Source organism: Scardinius erythrophthalmus, assembly GCF_964197995.2.
Source record: "Scardinius erythrophthalmus genome assembly, chromosome: 1".
Taxonomy (NCBI): Eukaryota; Metazoa; Chordata; class Actinopteri; order Cypriniformes; family Leuciscidae; genus Scardinius; species Scardinius erythrophthalmus.
In genome coordinates this window covers 44,945,430-44,963,314 of record NC_138221.1, presented here as the reverse complement: position 1 = coordinate 44,963,314, position 17,885 = coordinate 44,945,430, and the positions used below count along the sequence as shown (strand labels likewise).

Here is a 17,885-nt window from a genome sequence, read left to right as displayed (position 1 = left end):
GAGGGGCGGGACATGTTTTACTATGCAAGATTGTGATTGGCTCATCGACTGACCGGGAACGCGCTCGCATCGAATGATAGGTCTGAACCGTGAAGCGCAGTGGTGAAACCGTCGGGCGCCGTCCGGCGTGGAAATGTCACACAAACATCGGTGTTTTAGAAACAACGCCTAAAGGAGATGTTATCACAGCACGTTTGTCCTCAAACGATTTTAGGTTAGTGCGCAGTTTATTTACATAATTTACATCTGTTTTTTAAGGTACGAGCTGGTAAAATGCTCTTTTAATGTACTGTATTTGACTGGTTTATGCGTAGATAGCAGCATAGCCCAGTTAGCCGCAATATACGTCGACGACATACACAAAAACCACACCAGTGTCTGAAAACTAATATTTCTAATAAAGCCGCTGCTGAGCAACATAACTCATGACCAATGAGGAATTAATATAACGTTAGTTTTATCTTGTGTGTTTGGTTTTTTTTATGTGGGAATCTGTTTGACTGCGGTTATTGTATATTATTCTGTTGAAGTGAATATGCCTCCGATATGAAACTGCTGTTATTCGATATTTTCTCGGTACAATAGTGCTAAATGTCGAGTCGTTTAGCCGCACTGCATATTACATAATGAGAAAATGTTATAATTGTGTAAAATAATATTTCTAAATGCATACTAACTTTGGTCTCCGAACAAAATATTGGGGACCAAATTGTACCGAACGCAGAGGAGACTCCTAATAAGCTCCCCGTTATGATGTGTAGTTTGCAAGTTAATGAATTATGTATTTATTTTTATAAAAATGTCGCGCAAGCATTAGTAAACACGTTTACCTGACACCAGAAATGCTTAATCAAATACAGACAATACTATATTCCTACCGTACACATCATCAGTGTGTGATGATAACTAACTGAGGAGTTTCTGCTTTTATCTTCATTATATCTTTATTTTTTCTTTAAGTGGATGCCAAAAGCTCTTCTTTTTATTGTATTGTTACGCGCTTGTTGTGTTTGTTTGGTTTGAGGTGATTTGTTCTTTTACACATTACTGTGATGAAAATGAGAAATGTGACCCTGGCAACAAGCTGTTTTTTCTTCTTCTTTATATATATAAATAAATATATATATATATATATATATATATATATATATATATATATACATATACATATATATATACATATATATATACATATATATATATATATATATATATATATATATATATATATATATATATATATATATATATATATATATATATATATATATATATATATATATACATATAGCCTATATATACAGTGAGGAAAATAAGTATTTGAACACCCTGCTATTTTGCAAGTTCTCCCACTTAGAAATCATGGAGGGGTCTGAAATTGTCATCGTAGGTGCATGTCCACTGTGAGAGACATAATCTTAAAAAAAAAATCCAGAAATCACAATGTATGATTTTTTAACTATTTATTTGTACGATACAGCTGCAAATAAGTATTTGAACACCTGAGAAAATCAATGTTAATATTTGGTACAGTAGCCTTTGTTTGCAATTACAGAGGTCAAACGTTTCCTGTAGTTTTTCACCAGGTTTGCACACACTGCAGGAGGGATTTTGGCCCACTCCTCCACATAGATCTTCTCTAGATCAGTCAGGTTTCTGGGCTGTTGCTGAGAAACACGGAGTTTGAGCTCCCTCCAAAGATTTGCTATTGGGTTTAGGTCTGGAGACTGGCTAGGCCACGCTAGAACCTTGATATGCTTCTTACAGAGCCACTCCTTGGTTATCCTGGCTGTGTGCTTCAGGTCATTGTCATGTTGGAAGACCCAGCCTCGACCCATCTTCAATGCTCTAACTGAGGGAAGGAGGTTGTTCCCCAAAATCTCGCAATACATGGCTCCGGTCATCCTCTCCTTAATACAGTGCAGTCGCCCTGTCCCATGTGCAGAAAAACACCCCCAAAGCATGATGCTACCACCCCCATGCTTCACAGTAGGGATGGTGTTCTTGGGATGGTACTCATCATTCTTCTTCCTCCAAACACGTTTAGTGGAATTATGACCAAAAAGTTCTATTTTGGTCTCATCTGACCACATGACTTTCTCCCATGACTCCTCTGGATCATCCAAATGGTCATTGGCAAACATAAGACGGGTTTTGACATGTGCTGGTTTAAGCAGGGGGACCTTCCGTGCCATGCATGATTTCAAACCATGACGTCTTAGTGTATTACCAACAGTAACCTTGGAAACGGTGGTCCCAGCTCTTTTCAGGTCATTGACCAGCTCCTCCCGTGTAGTTCTGGGCTGATTTCTCACCTTTCTTAGGATCATTGAGACCCCACGAGGTGAGATCTTGCATGGAGCCCCAGTCCGAGGGAGATTGACAGTCATGTTTAGCTTCTTCCATTTTCTAATGATTGCTCCAACAGTGGACCTTTTTTCACCAAGCTGCTTGGCAATTTCCCCGTAGCCCTTTCCAGCCTTGTGGAGGTGTACAATTTTGTCTCTAGTGTCTTTGGACAGCTCTTTGGTCTTGGCCATGTTAGTAGTTGGATTCTTACTGATTGTATGGGGTGGACAGGTGTCTTTATGCAGCTAACGACCTCAAACAGGTGCATCTAATTTAGGATAATAAATGGAGTGGAGGAGGACATTTTAAAGGCAGACTAACAGGTCTTTGAGGGTCAGAATTCTAGCTGATAGACAGGTGTTCAAATACTTATTTGCAGCTGTATCGTACAAATAAATAGTTAAAAAATCATACATTGTGATTTCTGGATTTTTTTTTAAGATTATGTCTCTCACAGTGGACATGCACCTACGATGACAATTTCAGACCCCTCCATGATTTCAAAGTGGGAGAACTTGCAAAATAGCAGGGTGTTCAAATACTTATTTTCCTCACTGTATATATATATATATATATATATATATATATATATAGCTTAAAAAAAAGGTTTTGATCTTATTGTGTCCTTTGTTTTTATTTTAAGCTTTACTGATTAAAATGAAAGATAGCCTACATGTGTACACCACACACAGTGTGGACTTAAGGAATAGTTCAACAGTTTGTCATCATTTACTCACCCTAAACTAAAATAGGAGTCACACTAGCTAACCAACCAGTGACATGCTGTTCCACAGTTGTGATGATTTGGGAATAAGGTTGGCAAACAGAAAAAGTGGATTGCACCACGGGACCAGAAAAGAGACTCAAAGATGAGGCTCAGTCATCACAACCTCAACACTTGAGAGACGAAAACAGCATGGTAACGTCTTGTTTGTCATCCCTCAACTTTCACATTTCTCCTTTTTCATTGCAATGTTATTAGCTGGTTGCTTCTTCCTGACGACTTCCAGACATGTCACAACTTAATGAATTCACACAAGCGGATACAAGTAATAGAGATGCAGTCAAGAATAGGTTGCTCACAGCATACAGTTTACAAAACCATCCGAGGCATTACTCATCATACTCATTAGGGCTGCACGATATTGTAGAAAAGTGCGATATGCGATAATGGGATATTCGATATGTGACACGCTAATGCTTAAAGTGTGTAAAATAAACTAAAATTGTCTTTAAGATATATTTAAAATTATATAACCTACATGTGTGTTTCACATTCTTTTTGCTGCAGTGTTTTACAGTAGCATAAGAAGTGTTATTTTAACATCAGTTAGGGTTTCGGGTTATCCTACATTAGGTTTATTTAACAAGAGAAACTGAATAATCAAATGTAAAAATAAAACACTGCTTAGTTTTCACTGTATGAATTAAATATATAGGCTACTGATTCTTATTAAAGCTACAAAAGTTATTCAGCCAAGAGCAGTGAGTGATTTTCTCTTTGTCTTTTGTTCATGACCCCAGTTATTGCAAGCTGTTGCGATATGCATATTGTGTTATATACATTTGCGATATTTTGATAATTTCGATATGTTACTGTTGTAAGAGTCACTATGGTGTTAAGGAGGGAAGACTGACACAATGGAACTGACAGTGGCACACCTTTGTCAGCCATTCAGAGAAAAAAAAAAAACAATGGTAGAATAGTGTAGACGGTGAGGTGTGAAGCCAAAAGGGTAATTGTTTAGGTTTTGCACTAATGAGTCATTTAGTTCTGCCACTGTCGACGCACTGGTTCTGTGAATCGCATGACTTCAGTTATGTTCTCTACATGTTTCTCTGCTTGTCATTTATGTTGTCTATGTCTAAGAACCTGTAACAACTAAATTAGTTTAAAATTATGCAAAAGTAAAAAGTAAACCCAGATATGAGCAATGTAAGTTTAGTAATCTATATTCACATTTAATTAAAGTCAGTTAATTGTCAGATGCTATTTGCTGTTGTTTTTGATCAAATTGTGTGCAACAGTCTGGTGGTGATGGAAGTAAAACTCCTGTTCATTTTCTCCATACTGATCAACCATGAGCTCAGAGATGTATGCTTTTGTTTTTCCCCCAACTTTATTTGAAGAAAAATGTTTAATAGTTAAATTCTTGGTGAATAACTACACTTCCTATAGCAGCAACTCTGCTCCAGTGACGCTCTTCATGTCATGTGATTGAACAGTTACTGTAAGACAGTAGCTTTACAGTGTGTTTTATTCTTAATTTTTATTCTTTTTTTTTTTTTATCTTAACCTACTTTTATTTTTTTTCTTGTTTTTAGACAAGCACCAGAGTTGAAGCTGAGATGGAGCAATATTCAGAGTGAGTGTTACTGGGTCAGAAGGACAATCCGGATCTGTAACCCTTAGCCAGCAAACATGTTTTAAATATGTCTTTTGTCTCTTTATTTTAGAGATGAAAGCCACAAAACGGTATCCCCCTGTGTGATCTCACAGTTAGGAGATGGCTGCCCTGCAAAGGAGCAAAGCCATGACCGGAAGCCAATGGAGAGGGATTCCCCAGAGAGCCCTTCACCAATAAAACGATGGGAGATAGGTCCGCTTCTACAGTCATTCAAATCCAAGATGGCTAGCTTCACTGAGATCGTCATGAGCCCTGTTCGGCTTTTTAAGCCCAGTGAGTCTCTGTCCTCAGTCGTACGTCCTGAACAGCATGAACCATTAATAACTGAGTCAAATGTTGAAAATTCAACACGGACAGAGGAGGGCGAGACAGATGATGATAAATGTAGAAATGGATTGTTTCCAAAAAGGCCTTATTCTGAAGAACTGCAGTGCCACACTGCTCCAAAACGCCACAGAGTTGCACAGAGACTGAATTTTTGTACAGTTTCAACAAGTAACAACCACAAACCAGTATTGGATCATATTCAAATGCACAATGAGGTTGCACCAAATGAAGAAAATCAGATAGACTGTCCTTCAAGCCAGTCACAACAAGCCGTCCTTCAGGATGTGACTCAAGTTGCCAGTCCTTGTAAAGCATGGAGTCCTTTCTTCAGGACTAGACCAAATCTGTCCACAGACAAACCCTTGAGTTCTGTAAGTGCCATGCATGTGTCTAGTCAAGCAAATGTTCAAGCGGATGCCGTTGTTGTTCTGTGTCGGCTGTCAGGTGAGAGTCAGACCCCTAGTAGCACTCACACAGCCTGTGGACGTACTCGTAAGTCCTGCTTTTTAGAAGAGGGATCAAACTTGTTGAACCCAGAGTCAAACAGCAGCACAAACAAAACTTGCTTAAACAAGCCTGATCCTGGAGCATCCTTTTTTAGCACTTCCTCTAATTTTGACTTAGATAAAGACACAAGCACTGGTGGTTCGTTTGGCAACAAAGAATCCTATACACGGGTGGCCACCAGGAAAAGCCCTAGAAAGATACATCTGTCATGGACGGCTGAGTCCACCTCCAGTGAATTGGCCACTTTTGTGACAGGATCAAATCCTTTGGATGTGGGGATAAAAGAATCACAGTCTGGAAACGTTATGGAGTGGACGCACCACTCAGTTAAAGTATCAGACCCTCCAATGAGCACTACTGTCGGGGAAGTGAGGGCAAAGAGAAGCAGAGAAACTCCTCGGACAAGGAAAGACTTGCAGCCAAAGAGGAAATGTGACATGCCGAACGCTAAAGAGGGAAGACGTGTGAGGAATAAAAAGTTCAAAGACAATGGCATCACTCTGGAAATAAACCAGGAGGATGAAACCTTTATTCAGGTTAGGAAAAAGAAGAAAGGGGTTTCTATGACGCACTCGCACCTAGACTCAGATGTACCCATCTGTAGTAGTAATACAGCAGATGTTGAGATGAGAAATTCTGTAGAGACCTCAGAAGAAATGGGACAGGACAAGACGATGAGAAGTCGGTTGAGAAAAAATGTAAAACGTAGGATGTTACTGACCCCTAGCAATGAAGGTGATGCCACTGATGCAACATCCTCTCAAAACTGCACACAAAATGTCTCAATTAACAAGAGTGTGCACAGCAACGATTTAAATATCATGAATGGTCAATCAGAATCTCCAGGGTTTCAGCACCCTACGCTGCCACAAGAGCCAGAGCAGACCATTAAAGCTCGAAAAACAAGACGGCATCTTAAATGTTCAGGTAATGCTTTGCAGAAGAGAAACCTTCGTCCACCCAAGCATAAGTTTGAGGACTACAGGGTGACTTCAGTGGTTGATCCAGCAGGACCAAGTAAACCTTCAAAAATAACAGTAGTGCACCGCCAACAGTCTATTGCTGTGTCTGAGGAGCAGGCGACATCTCATTCTGGTCTTGCATCAAGAGAAGAAATAAAGGAACGTCTGTCACCGGATTCAACAGATCCAGTGCATTTAGAAAGAAAACTAAGCAGACCCATGAAGAATGTAAACCGGCCAAAAAGAAAAGGAGGCAAGGAGGAAGCAGAAGCCGTCCCAGTAGTGTCGTTGTCAGGTAGCGGCTCCAACCGCCTCCTGCGCAGCTACTCCTGCCCTGAAATCCCGTCCCTAGTATCCAGTGACTGTCATTTACCCCGGTCCCACACGCATGACAACAGCACTACCTCACCCAGCAGAAAGAGCTCACCCACTCAACTTCCCATCCACTATCACTCTCCGTCCAAGCGCACTCGCCGACACACTGTCTGCAGTGTGGAGATTGAGCGAGAAATTGCCCCTTTGTGTCTTCGTAAAGAGGTGTACCCTGCTAGTCGGGGTGGCCCTTTGTGCCCCTCTTCCCCTTATTCCCCTTCCACCTCTCTCACAGCCCTTGCCTCATGTTTTTTGTCCAGTCCTTTAGCTTTCTTGTGTAAAAGCTCAAGCCAAGGGCGTAGTCATGCTAGTGATGTCAGCACTGGCAGCATTTCAGCTGCCTCAAGTTTTGTTGCATCATCATCATCATCGTCCACCTTCAGTTCCCCCTTTACCACCCACACTTCCTCTCATGCTTTAACCGGCCTCTCCTCTGTTGTCACTCCCAGCCCTGAGACACCTTCTGCCTCTGTGTCATCACTCTGCAGGTAATTTATCAGATTCCCATCCACCCTATCCGAGTATACTCGCTTTTTTTACCCATTATGCTGCATGTACATTATTAATGTAGCATGTTGATGATTAGTGGTGCTCCGATCACGTTCAAAGTGCTATTGGCCGATAATTGCTTCTTATGACTTACTTAATTAGTGATCTCTCAATTTGTCGACCTCTTAAACTGATCTAATGCTGACGTCGCAAAAAGACACGTGCCTGCCGTGAGAGGTATGGCATTTATGACATTCTTGCGGTGGTGCCATCTCTGCCGTGGGTAAAGTAATAATAATGCTGATTACATGGTGATTAAATAACTCTTGACCAATCGACATTAACAGTAGCAGCTATTCAGTTGGAATACATGGAATACTCCAGAAAAACGTATATTATCAGCGTCCAACAAATTAAAAAGTCAGGAAATGTAAATAATTGTAAATAAATAAAAAAAACTGAATATTGCATATTTAGATATTATAATAAATTGGTGAATAAAACATAACTAATGAAATGACAATAAATATTACTAATTTACAAATCCCTAGGTTATACATCAATCTGGCATTAAACATTGTAGGCTCTTTTTCCTCAAAAGCCTATTTTTGTGTAAGCCTCTCTTTTAAAAATATTTACAATACCGTTCAAAAGTTAGAATCAATGTTTTTTTGTTTTTTTTTTGAAAGAAGTCTTTCATGCTCACCAAGGCTGCATTTATTTGATCAAAAATACAGTAAGAAATAGCCTAGAAATCTAGACGCACCCTAGCGGCAGCAAAATGTATTTTGCAGCCAGGGCAGTCTAGCAACTCTCCATTGACTTTCAAGCTGCAAAAACCTAAATTGGGTCAGGCCAATCACGTCACGCATAGAGAGTAGGCGGGGCGGGCTTAACATAATGACGACTGAGTTGCAACGGTTACCTGCCACTTGAAAACAAAGAATGGCGGAGCTGCTGGCGAACATCTTTCGAATCGGCTTTGGCCGCGACTCTGGAGGACTTGGAGTTAGGTTTTTCTTTGAGAAAAGAGCATAGAACAGCACTTCAGTCATTCTTAAAAAAAGGAAGATGTGTTCGTAGTTTTGCCGCCCAGATATGGCATCTATCAACTACCATCTATCAAATAGATTCAACTAGTTGAATCTATCAACCGCTGTTGGGAAAACGCTCTGGTTGGTTGAAGCGCTGTCCTATTGCGTGCAGAGGGAATTTGAAAGACAGCCATTTATTCCGCCCCTCGGATTGAGCCGTGTCTATGGTGAGTTGCCAGACCTAACATCTTGATGTAGGTCTGGCTTGCCAGGCTAAGTAAGAATATTAATATTGTGAAATATTATTACAATTTAAAATAACTGTTTTCTATTTTAATATATTATAAAATGTAATTTATTGCTCTGATGTATTGCTTCTGAATTTTCTGCATCATTCTTCAGAAATCATTATAATATGCTGATTTTTTGCTCAAGAAACATTTCTTATTGTGTTGAAAACAGGTGTGATGCTTAAAGTCCCCGTGAACCGGAAGTTGCAAACGACTTTTCTCCAGTGTTATGACGTATTTCCCAGTGAAAAGGAATATTGAACAGAGGGCAGGGTTTTACTCTAGCGCTCCTCCTCTCCATCTCTGCTCATAGCAGACTAACGGTTTGAGGGGAGTGGTTAAGCGTTGCCCAAACCAATTCCTCAAACCTACGTCATCAGAGAAGGTCCTCCAATGCAGAGGGGAGGGGCATTTTCAGATTTTGATTAAAGATTACCATGGTAAAAAAATTTTTTTTTAAATATTTTCTTGCACGGATTAATTGTTCACCACAAGACTAGTAATATGCGCTAACAAAGTAAATAGGGTCAATTTTGATTTCATGGGGACTTTAATATTTTAGTGGAAACTGATTTTTTTTTCTCCTAAATTCTTTGATTTAATACAAAATTGAAAAGGTTAAAACAATTAAAGTACAAAACATTATACCTTTAACATTCTAAAAGTATTTACTGTCACTTTTGATCAATTTAATGCATCCTTGCTGAATGTAGTAATGTATTAGTGTTCTATAGATAATGCTTCATGGTAAAAGAAGGCTTCAAATAAGACCCCATGAACAATGATTGGTATCGGCCGATACTGCTTCCAGTGATCGGTAGTGTTGGTTCCGAGTCCACCGAGTCGAGTCCAAGTCCTTAACAATCGAGTACGAGTCCAAAGAGGGCCGAGTCAGACTTTAGTCCGAGTCCTTAACATTCGAGTCCGGCCGAGTCCACAAAGATTTAAATGATTTGAAATGGACCTTTCACAAAGACTCTTAGTTACTGTTGCTACGTCCGACAAGCAATTCCATTCTCACTCCACATGGTCTCACACAGTGAAACATATATTGCGGAGCAAAGAGGACACTGACAATACGCCAACAGACAAGACAGAGCAGGCTACTTTTGGTATGAAATAAAGTCTCAGCTTTCAAATTTTGTAATTTTTATGAAATTCAAACAATAAATACTGTTTTATGGTGCTTTAATGTGTAGGCCTGTCAATCAAATTCCGGCAAAAGGTCTCAACACTGAGCTCTTAAATTAATATTTTAAACCTTACAAAATGATTGCAATCTATAGTTACAGTCATACTTAACCTATTGTACATCTTAAATCAGAATCTGCAAGGTAATGCTCAATGCAACACAATGCATTAAGAGCCAGGGGTAAACTTTCGAGCAAGATAAGGATTTTTCTTATTTTGTTTTACATGCTAATATCTTATTTAGCCTCCTGAAGGGCAGGACTAAATTAATTAATGAATTTTTAAACAAAATAAGAAAAAGTTTAAAAAGTTCAAAAGTTTACACCCCCTGACTCTTAACGAATGCTTCCTTCTTGAGCATCACTAAATGTTTGCAGGGTTTGTAATAGTTGTGTATGAGTCCCTCTGTTGTCACCAGTGTGACGAGATGGATCTCACAATCATAGTCACTGCTAGTAAGGAGTCAAATATGCAGAAGATGCTGGAAAAGCAAAGAATGTGCAGGAGCTGGAGGATTTTTTTCTCTCTCATGAACAACCATTACAAAAAACAAAACAACAAAAAACAGTTGTGGATTATTCAGGTAATGACACACAATATTAAAATCAAGCCTATGTGAAGTGTCTTGTATTTTGTGTTTGTATTTTGTCTTGTGAACTAGGCTATTAAACATCTGTTATGTGAAAAAGCTTTTTCAGGGCAGTACTAGATAGAAACAATAATTTTATGATCCTTATTAAAAAATAAATAAAAATAACATTTTGGAGATTCTGTAAGGTGTATGTAAACTCATGACTAAAGTGTAAATGTAACAAAAATCATAACATTATTAGACGCCAAAATCTTGCTATGTTATCACCTTCTCATGTTGCAATTTCCTGACTCATTTAGCGGATTCACTTCCTCATTTAAATGCAGTTATCACTCTTGATAATTTACAGTGTAAATTATTAACATAACCACTGGTCCTCTAGAAGCATGAAGAACAAAACTATTGTTTAGATTGTCAATAGCGCTCCCTTTAAGCCATCACTTACTTACCGCGTTCTGCACTCTCTCTAAAACTCTCGTCTTAACACTGAAGTTGTCCGCAATGCACAGTGAATCTCTTATTTATATTGCGTCTAGACTTTGTTGTATATGAGGGGATTTGTGAAAGGATAAAGCTTGTGCTGATTCTGAACATACTTTTTGAGCGAATTCTCCACATGGTGACTCAAACGCCTATGATTTGCCACTGTGTTCATGCGCTTAATATACATGTCTGTGATTGGCTACAATGCTCAACGCTGAAACAACACAAGAAGTTTTGTTTCGTTTTTTGAATAATAGTGTGTCCTCCAGTGCCCAGACTCGACTGTACTCGGAAAAAAATTTCCGAGTCTAAAATGTCCATGTCAAGTCCGAGTACAAATTCATCCGAGTGCGTGACAAGTCCGAGTTCATTCAAAATTGGACTCGAGTCCGAGTTTGAGTACCCCAACTCTAGTGATCGGCCCCAAAAATCCTGATCGGAGCACCGTTATTGATGATCTCAGACATTTTCCCCTTAAGAAGCAAGATGTCAGTAAAAAAAATGCATGTCAGTAGTTAAAATGCAACTTTTTCTTCCCTCAAAGTTCTTTGGAGGGAGACCATGGAGAGCTTCAGATGGAGTGTGGGGAGGCAGTAAATGAAGAAGAGAGATCCAACTTTGACCTTAAACTCTCTGCAGCCATCTCAGAGGAGAAAGCTTTATCCGATTCTGAAATCAAGGTGTGAGTTTTCTCTTAACTTTGGTTTGTGATTTAAAAATGTATCATTATTTTTAATCCTTTCTTCACTTTCTGTGTGAACAGACTGACATAAAGGATGGTCAAGGAGGAAAGGTGTCCTCTATTCGTATCCGTAAAAAGATTCCAAAGCCCCAGAATAATCTCACCCCTATGGGCCTTCCTAAGGTCATCAGGTGTGTATGCAGAGAGAAGGTCATGGACTTGGCCATATTTATCTTTTCTCTTTCTTTGTTTACATTTACCTCATCACAGCAAAGATGCATTTCTTTTTGTGTTTTACAGAATAAAGAAGAAGGATTTTAGCTTGGAGGAAATCTATACCAACAAAAACTTCAGCAAACCTCCTGATGGGTGAGACATTTTCCAAATGTGTTTTATTTTCTGGGTAGTTGAGCTTAATAACCCATTTATCGACTTGGTAGGTTCTCAAAGTTTTCTGGCCAGGCAACACATCTGATCAAATCAGACCATCCAAATACCACCTGAATTTATCAATAATTGCACAGACCTCTTTGACTGCAACCTTAAGAACATTAACACTAGGACAGCAATGCAATTACGGTGTGTATGCCGAGAGGCCAATTCAAAACCATGAAAACTAAATATGTTTTGAAATCATTTTTATGTAAAAACTTAAAACTTTTTTGTAAAAACACCCCTCAGACTGGTTGTATTTATTGATTTTTATTATCATTTATTTATTTGTCAACTCATTTTCAGGATTTCTAGTACTCGCGGGAGGGTAGACAGAATAGCCCCATTTTAGTACCTTTTAGCTCAAAGTGTTCTTGTACTGCCAGAGAACATGGGCTAGTGCAGGTTTTCCCAAACTGGGGTTCATGAACCCCTGAAGGAACTGCACTGAATTTGTGTGTTGATGAAAAGCTGTTTAAAAAAAGCTATTAAATCATAAAAACTTAAAGGAGAACTCCGGTCAATTTTAACATTGAGCTCATTTTTTTGTACATTTGGAGTGCTGTCAATACAGAGAACAATGACAAAAATCGGTGTTGCCTACACCGAGTTATTCTATTTTTAAAATTTGCACCCTGTTGACTTCAATGGGGCAAGTACTAAACCTGCTTTTAGCCTCTTAACATCCTTGATGTGTCATTACAAGTGCACAGAAAATGTGAATTTTCGGTTGAAGTCCAAAGTAATCGATTGCCGAGTTCACGCGCGTGATCATAGGTAACTAAACCTATGCGCGTGAACTCGGCAATCGACTACTTTGGACTTCAACCGAAAACAGGATGTAAACAGGTATTTGCGCTGGCTTAAATAACATCATTTTTATTAATATCTTTCACATCTACTGCAGTCAGATTCACTCGTGTTCACTCAGAAGGAATCACTCACATTTTCTGTGCACTTGTAATGACACATCAAGGATGTTAAGAGGCTAAAAGCAGGTTTAGTACTTGCCCCATTGAAGTCAACAGGGTGCAAATTTTAAAAATAGAATAACTCGGTGTAGGCAACACCGATTTTTGTCATTGTTCTCTGTATTGACAGCACTCCAAATGTACAAAAAAATTAGCTCAATGTTAAAATTGACCGGAGTTCTCCTTTAAAATTAAAACAATTTAAAATAATTTTTTTTTTTTTTTTTTTTTTTTTTATTATTTAGCTGCATGTAATTTGACCCTTAATCAACATCAAATAACCAAGAACATGTGCATGTGTTGTTAAATTGAATAAAAACCTCAGGGGTTACTTCAAGTAAATATTTTAAATTAAAGGGATTCAGCTGTCGAACACAGGTTTGGGAATCCCCGGTCTAGTGCATTATTTTTTTGTTGTATTTCATATCACATTTTGACAACGCTTACTTAATGTCAATCATCTACAGCCTTAAATACGAATGGCTAAGTAAAATAATTTTATGTAGCATATTAGGACTTGAATTACCTTGAGAGCATGGTTATGTTTTGAGATTTTATTCTTTCACTTTTAACATCTGGTCAATGAAGCTACTATTGCAAACTCTTTCAGACGTTTGGAAACCATATTTGAGGTGCCTCTTAACCGGCGAGATGGCTCTCAGGCTGTCGTGGGACAAAAAAAGGTGAAGCGCTTTTTCGAATTCCCTGAACTGGGTGTTACCAGGAAGCCCAAGAAACCTCTGGTGGGTGTAATGGCAGGGGGTGGAGCCCAGAGGAAGGCAGGAGGGAACTCTGGGATCTCTAGAACCAGACGAGGTGTCGGGGGCTCTTCAAAAGTGGAGGATGGCCTCACCTTGCAGGAACTGGAGTCACTCCTTTGCTCTAAGCTTGAGGAGCTTGACACCTGGATGGCACTTCAGCAGATTGCGGGCTGAAGCAGAGGTCTTGTTTGATCTGTACCAAACAATGAGCTTTGCGTGTAGAAATTTACTGTAAATTCATTAAAGCAACAAATAGACTCGCAAAGCTGTAAAATCTGTTTTTGATCACTAGTGTACTGTAAAGATCTTACAAATACATCACATTCTTTATATATTTTGCTAGGCATTTTGTAAATTGGTCTGATAAGCAAGAAACACCCTTCAAGGAGTTACTGTGCTTTTTTTTTTTTTTTTTGTAAATGTTCAAAGAAAGTGCATTTGTTTACATTAATCTGTGGCATACATATATATAATTCCTGTTTGCCACATCTCTGTATCAAAAAGTGTTTTAAAGTAAGATTCGCCAGATCACTCATAAACAATTCCTCTCTCCGTATCTTCCACATTTAAACATTGGTTTCATTGGTGCATTGGTTCAGTTGAATGCCTTATTAATACACTCTCAGTATGGCCTGTGTGTGTTTTGTAATAAAGGAGACAGCACAAAGGCTTTTGTAAAGTTGTAGCGGCAACATTAAATACAGTGAGTTACCAGCAGGACAAAAGTTGCTTTGTTCGGTTTTAAATTATGCTTTTTGCTTCTCATAGACGCATAAAGGATTTAAAGGGTTCAATGCATTCTGTGCTTTTACTCAGGTACTCTGAATATTGTCCATTCACTTCATTTACACTTTTGTTCCTCTTTGATGTAGTGACTTATAATACTGCTTCTGGTGTTTGAACATGTTGAATGGTTTGTGTGTAAAATTGTTTGATATGTATAGGTGTATTTGGGTTCTGTATTTCTAACAAAATACAATTGAGCTGTGTTTTGTATATTAGTGCCCCTTCCCCCAGTTGTTTTGTATAGAACAGGTGTATTTTGACTGTTACACATTTTATTACAAATCCTGTATGACATGCAATGTACAAAACATCAAAAGCACAACATATTGAAATTACTTATTTAAAAGAACAGAAAGTCGTAACCGCAATATCTCAACATTTGACTGCCATGCTCTCTGTGAGTGTCTCAATGTTTAATGTCCAATTTTCATTAAGACCCTAAATAAAAAACAGCTTGTTGAAATGTAAAAGTAGTTTTGGTCAGGATTGTGTGTGTGTGTGTGTGTGTGTGTGTGTGTGTGTGTGTGTGTGTGTGTGTGTGTGTGTGTGTGTGTGTGTGTGTGTGTGTGTGTGTGTCTCCATCTGCTGCATGTAACAAATTCCTGAAAGTTTCTGTACCATTTTTGAACTGCATTCAAAAAATTGCATTGGTTTAATTGCTACAAAAAGCATACATATTTAAAATGTTTAGCAAAGGTTGAGTTGTTGAATTTTAAATACCAGGTAGCAAGTTTTGGACTTTTGATCCAGACTAATGGCGAGCACCATTCTAAACCCACAAATACATTTAAATAATGACCATTAATGACCAGTTTCTTGTTATCAGGTACAATTTTGGACTGTCTAGATGCACAGTCCAATGTGAACTATAAGACACTGTTTCTACACTCTTACAGTTCATGTTTCTGTAGAAGAGCTTCTGCGGTGTCAATCTATGAAAGTTACAATATAGGACAGAAATCCAATCAGTAATGGAAAGATGACAATTAAAACCACCCAGGCCACAATGGACCCAATTCCCCATCTACAAGCTTTTTTGGAGTATCTCTCAGCCTTTTCCCGTGTTTCCTGACAATCTCCATGTCTTTTTCTTGTCTCTCGAGCCTTGAAAAAATGAAGAAAGAAGGTGTCAGATTTCCAGGTATTTTTTAGATTCTTGGGTTGTATTTCATCGCTGACTACAGTTCTCAAGTTTCATGGTTTTTGTTTTTGTCTCCTCTTTGCCAACAGTATCTATGCCGTTGGCAACAGATTTCAGCCAAGCGTCTTTTTACAGAAACTTAACAATGAAATAGGATTGTCTTAAGAAATTACTTAAGAAAGCCTTTTGAATCATTTATTTTCATTGCACATCTTGTGTGTTTTTCTAATCTTTCTCTCAGACTTGCATGGGTGGGTTATTAAATATAGTTATAAGTTCAATTTTGCATAGAGATTAGTGATGGTTATTACAATGTTAGTGCTTTAATACAACGGTACATCAATGACATTTCAATAATACTGTATTATTACCTTGACAGAGTACATAAGGGACATAATTCCAAAGCAGGAAAGGCCACATATGATACTGCATATGGCTAATTTCCGGTGGTCTGTGTCCTTACAGATGTTGCATAGACCATGATCGGTGACGCCGTGCTGGTCATCCCCAGGCTGTACAAGTGAAGTTTCAACCGTCACTTCTGTTAGTTCGTTCCCACTCATCTCTGTTTGGAGTGACAAATTACAAAGTATAAATGTAGGGAAGTCAGCATGGAAGTAATGGCACTTTACTGTATTTTGATGATTTCGTAGTGTACTAAATACAATAATATAAACACAGTGTAGTAGCCTTCTGGCTAAGTTCGGTTAAAAGCTTACATGGGAATTAATGGGACAAGCAGTGATTTAAAACAAGATGAACAGGTTCTTGACACTGTTTTTTTTTCTTTCAGTTTTAGGGATGATCTAAAATGTATATATCCAGATGCCTATTTATAAAAGTCAGATAAACAGAGTGAGAGGAAGAATAAATGTAAATTATTAGAAGAATCCTCTCAAAGCATTTAAGTTTTTATTATCTCTTATTGTTGTCCTGGAGCTTGAAAAACAGGTATGGACAGATATAGTCATGGTATGACAGAAACTGCCATTGTATCATAGTATTGTAAGATAGTGATGACAGATCTCACGGCTAGTTGTGGTTACGAGCCTAACAAGCGTTATTTGGCAGTAGCTGTTGTTTAATATTTTGATGGTATGACAAGCCATTTCTTTAACACTCTCAAAGTTTCTGAATGACCAAATGCATGGACTGAATAGCCATGAATCTAAAATCTTAGCAATGTAAAATCTGCATCCAGAAAAATGATAATCTTTGAATAAAGCAGCAAATGAAAAGCATGCCAGTTGAAACAGTTGCTGAAACTAAAGCTCAGTACTTACAGACTCGCCCAGGCTTGATCTTGAGGGAAGAAGGGTCTAAAATTCCTCAGGTCGACCAGAGATCCTAAGGTATTTAATAACCAACCCTGGTGTCTTTGCTTTGAAAAATATGTCTGTGATTAATGCTTTTCTAATTATTCTTTCAGTTTATGTAGAAGTTCAAGAGTCCTGTGACAAAACTGTCACATGTCGTTGTCAACTTGATTCCAGATGACTTCCCATCCAAACTTCCTCTTATTGTCAGTTATACGTGATAAGTATTTAGGACAGCTTCTTTAGCTCCAGTTTAGATCTCCGAGGAGGCAGGCAGAGTGTGAGAGGAGCGCTTTGAACCTAGTACAACAGAATAAAACACCACACCTCCTTTTTTTTTTTCATTGCTCCCTCCCACACTGCTTGGAATACTACTTCCCCTCACATTCTTAAAGTCTTGCGTTTATCAGTCTGTTTACCACACCTTGTTTCCCCTGTGAATCATGAGTAGCTCCTGCAGACTTTGTAACAGAGAAGCTCTGACTTCACGACACACTGTTACTCATTCTCTCTCTCAGCTTTTCTTTCTCTTTCTTTTTACACAGCCTCACAAGATTCAAGTTCCTGACATTGTAAGCTGAGTTCCATGTATTCTGCGTCATATCTCTGAATGATTTACAGCCCGTCATGTTTCATGATCAATATTTGACAGATAAAGTAATGTTTCTAAACTTCTTCCTTTTGCAAAAACATCAGGCATGCTTTTTTTTTAATAGACAGGACCTGAGAGTTAGATTTTAAGTCTGCATATTTCAGATGCCATGTTCAAGACCAAACATGCATGTCACTTGA

General features: G+C 38.5%; 1 protein-coding gene across 3 annotated transcripts; it reads left to right on the top strand.

The window, feature by feature from the left end:
• prr14 (proline rich 14) lies at positions 1-15,102 on the top strand. 3 transcript variants are annotated; one of them, XM_081361985.1, is made up of 8 exons: positions 69-214; positions 3,144-3,268; positions 4,675-4,715; positions 4,807-7,413; positions 11,549-11,684; positions 11,768-11,877; positions 11,987-12,055; positions 13,700-15,102. In XM_081361985.1, exons 2-8 carry the CDS (start codon positions 3,266-3,268, stop codon positions 14,022-14,024), a joined length of 3,291 nt encoding a protein of 1,096 aa, XP_081218111.1. In that variant the 5' UTR covers positions 69-214; positions 3,144-3,265; the 3' UTR covers positions 14,025-15,102. The 3 variants fall into 3 exon arrangements, with proteins under 3 accessions (XP_081218113.1, XP_081218111.1, XP_081218112.1); XM_081361986.1 differs by having other exon boundaries at positions 105-214; positions 3,102-3,268; XM_081361987.1 differs by lacking the exon at positions 3,144-3,268 and having other exon boundaries at positions 1-214.
• The last annotated feature ends 2,783 nt before the right edge of the window (positions 15,103-17,885 follow it).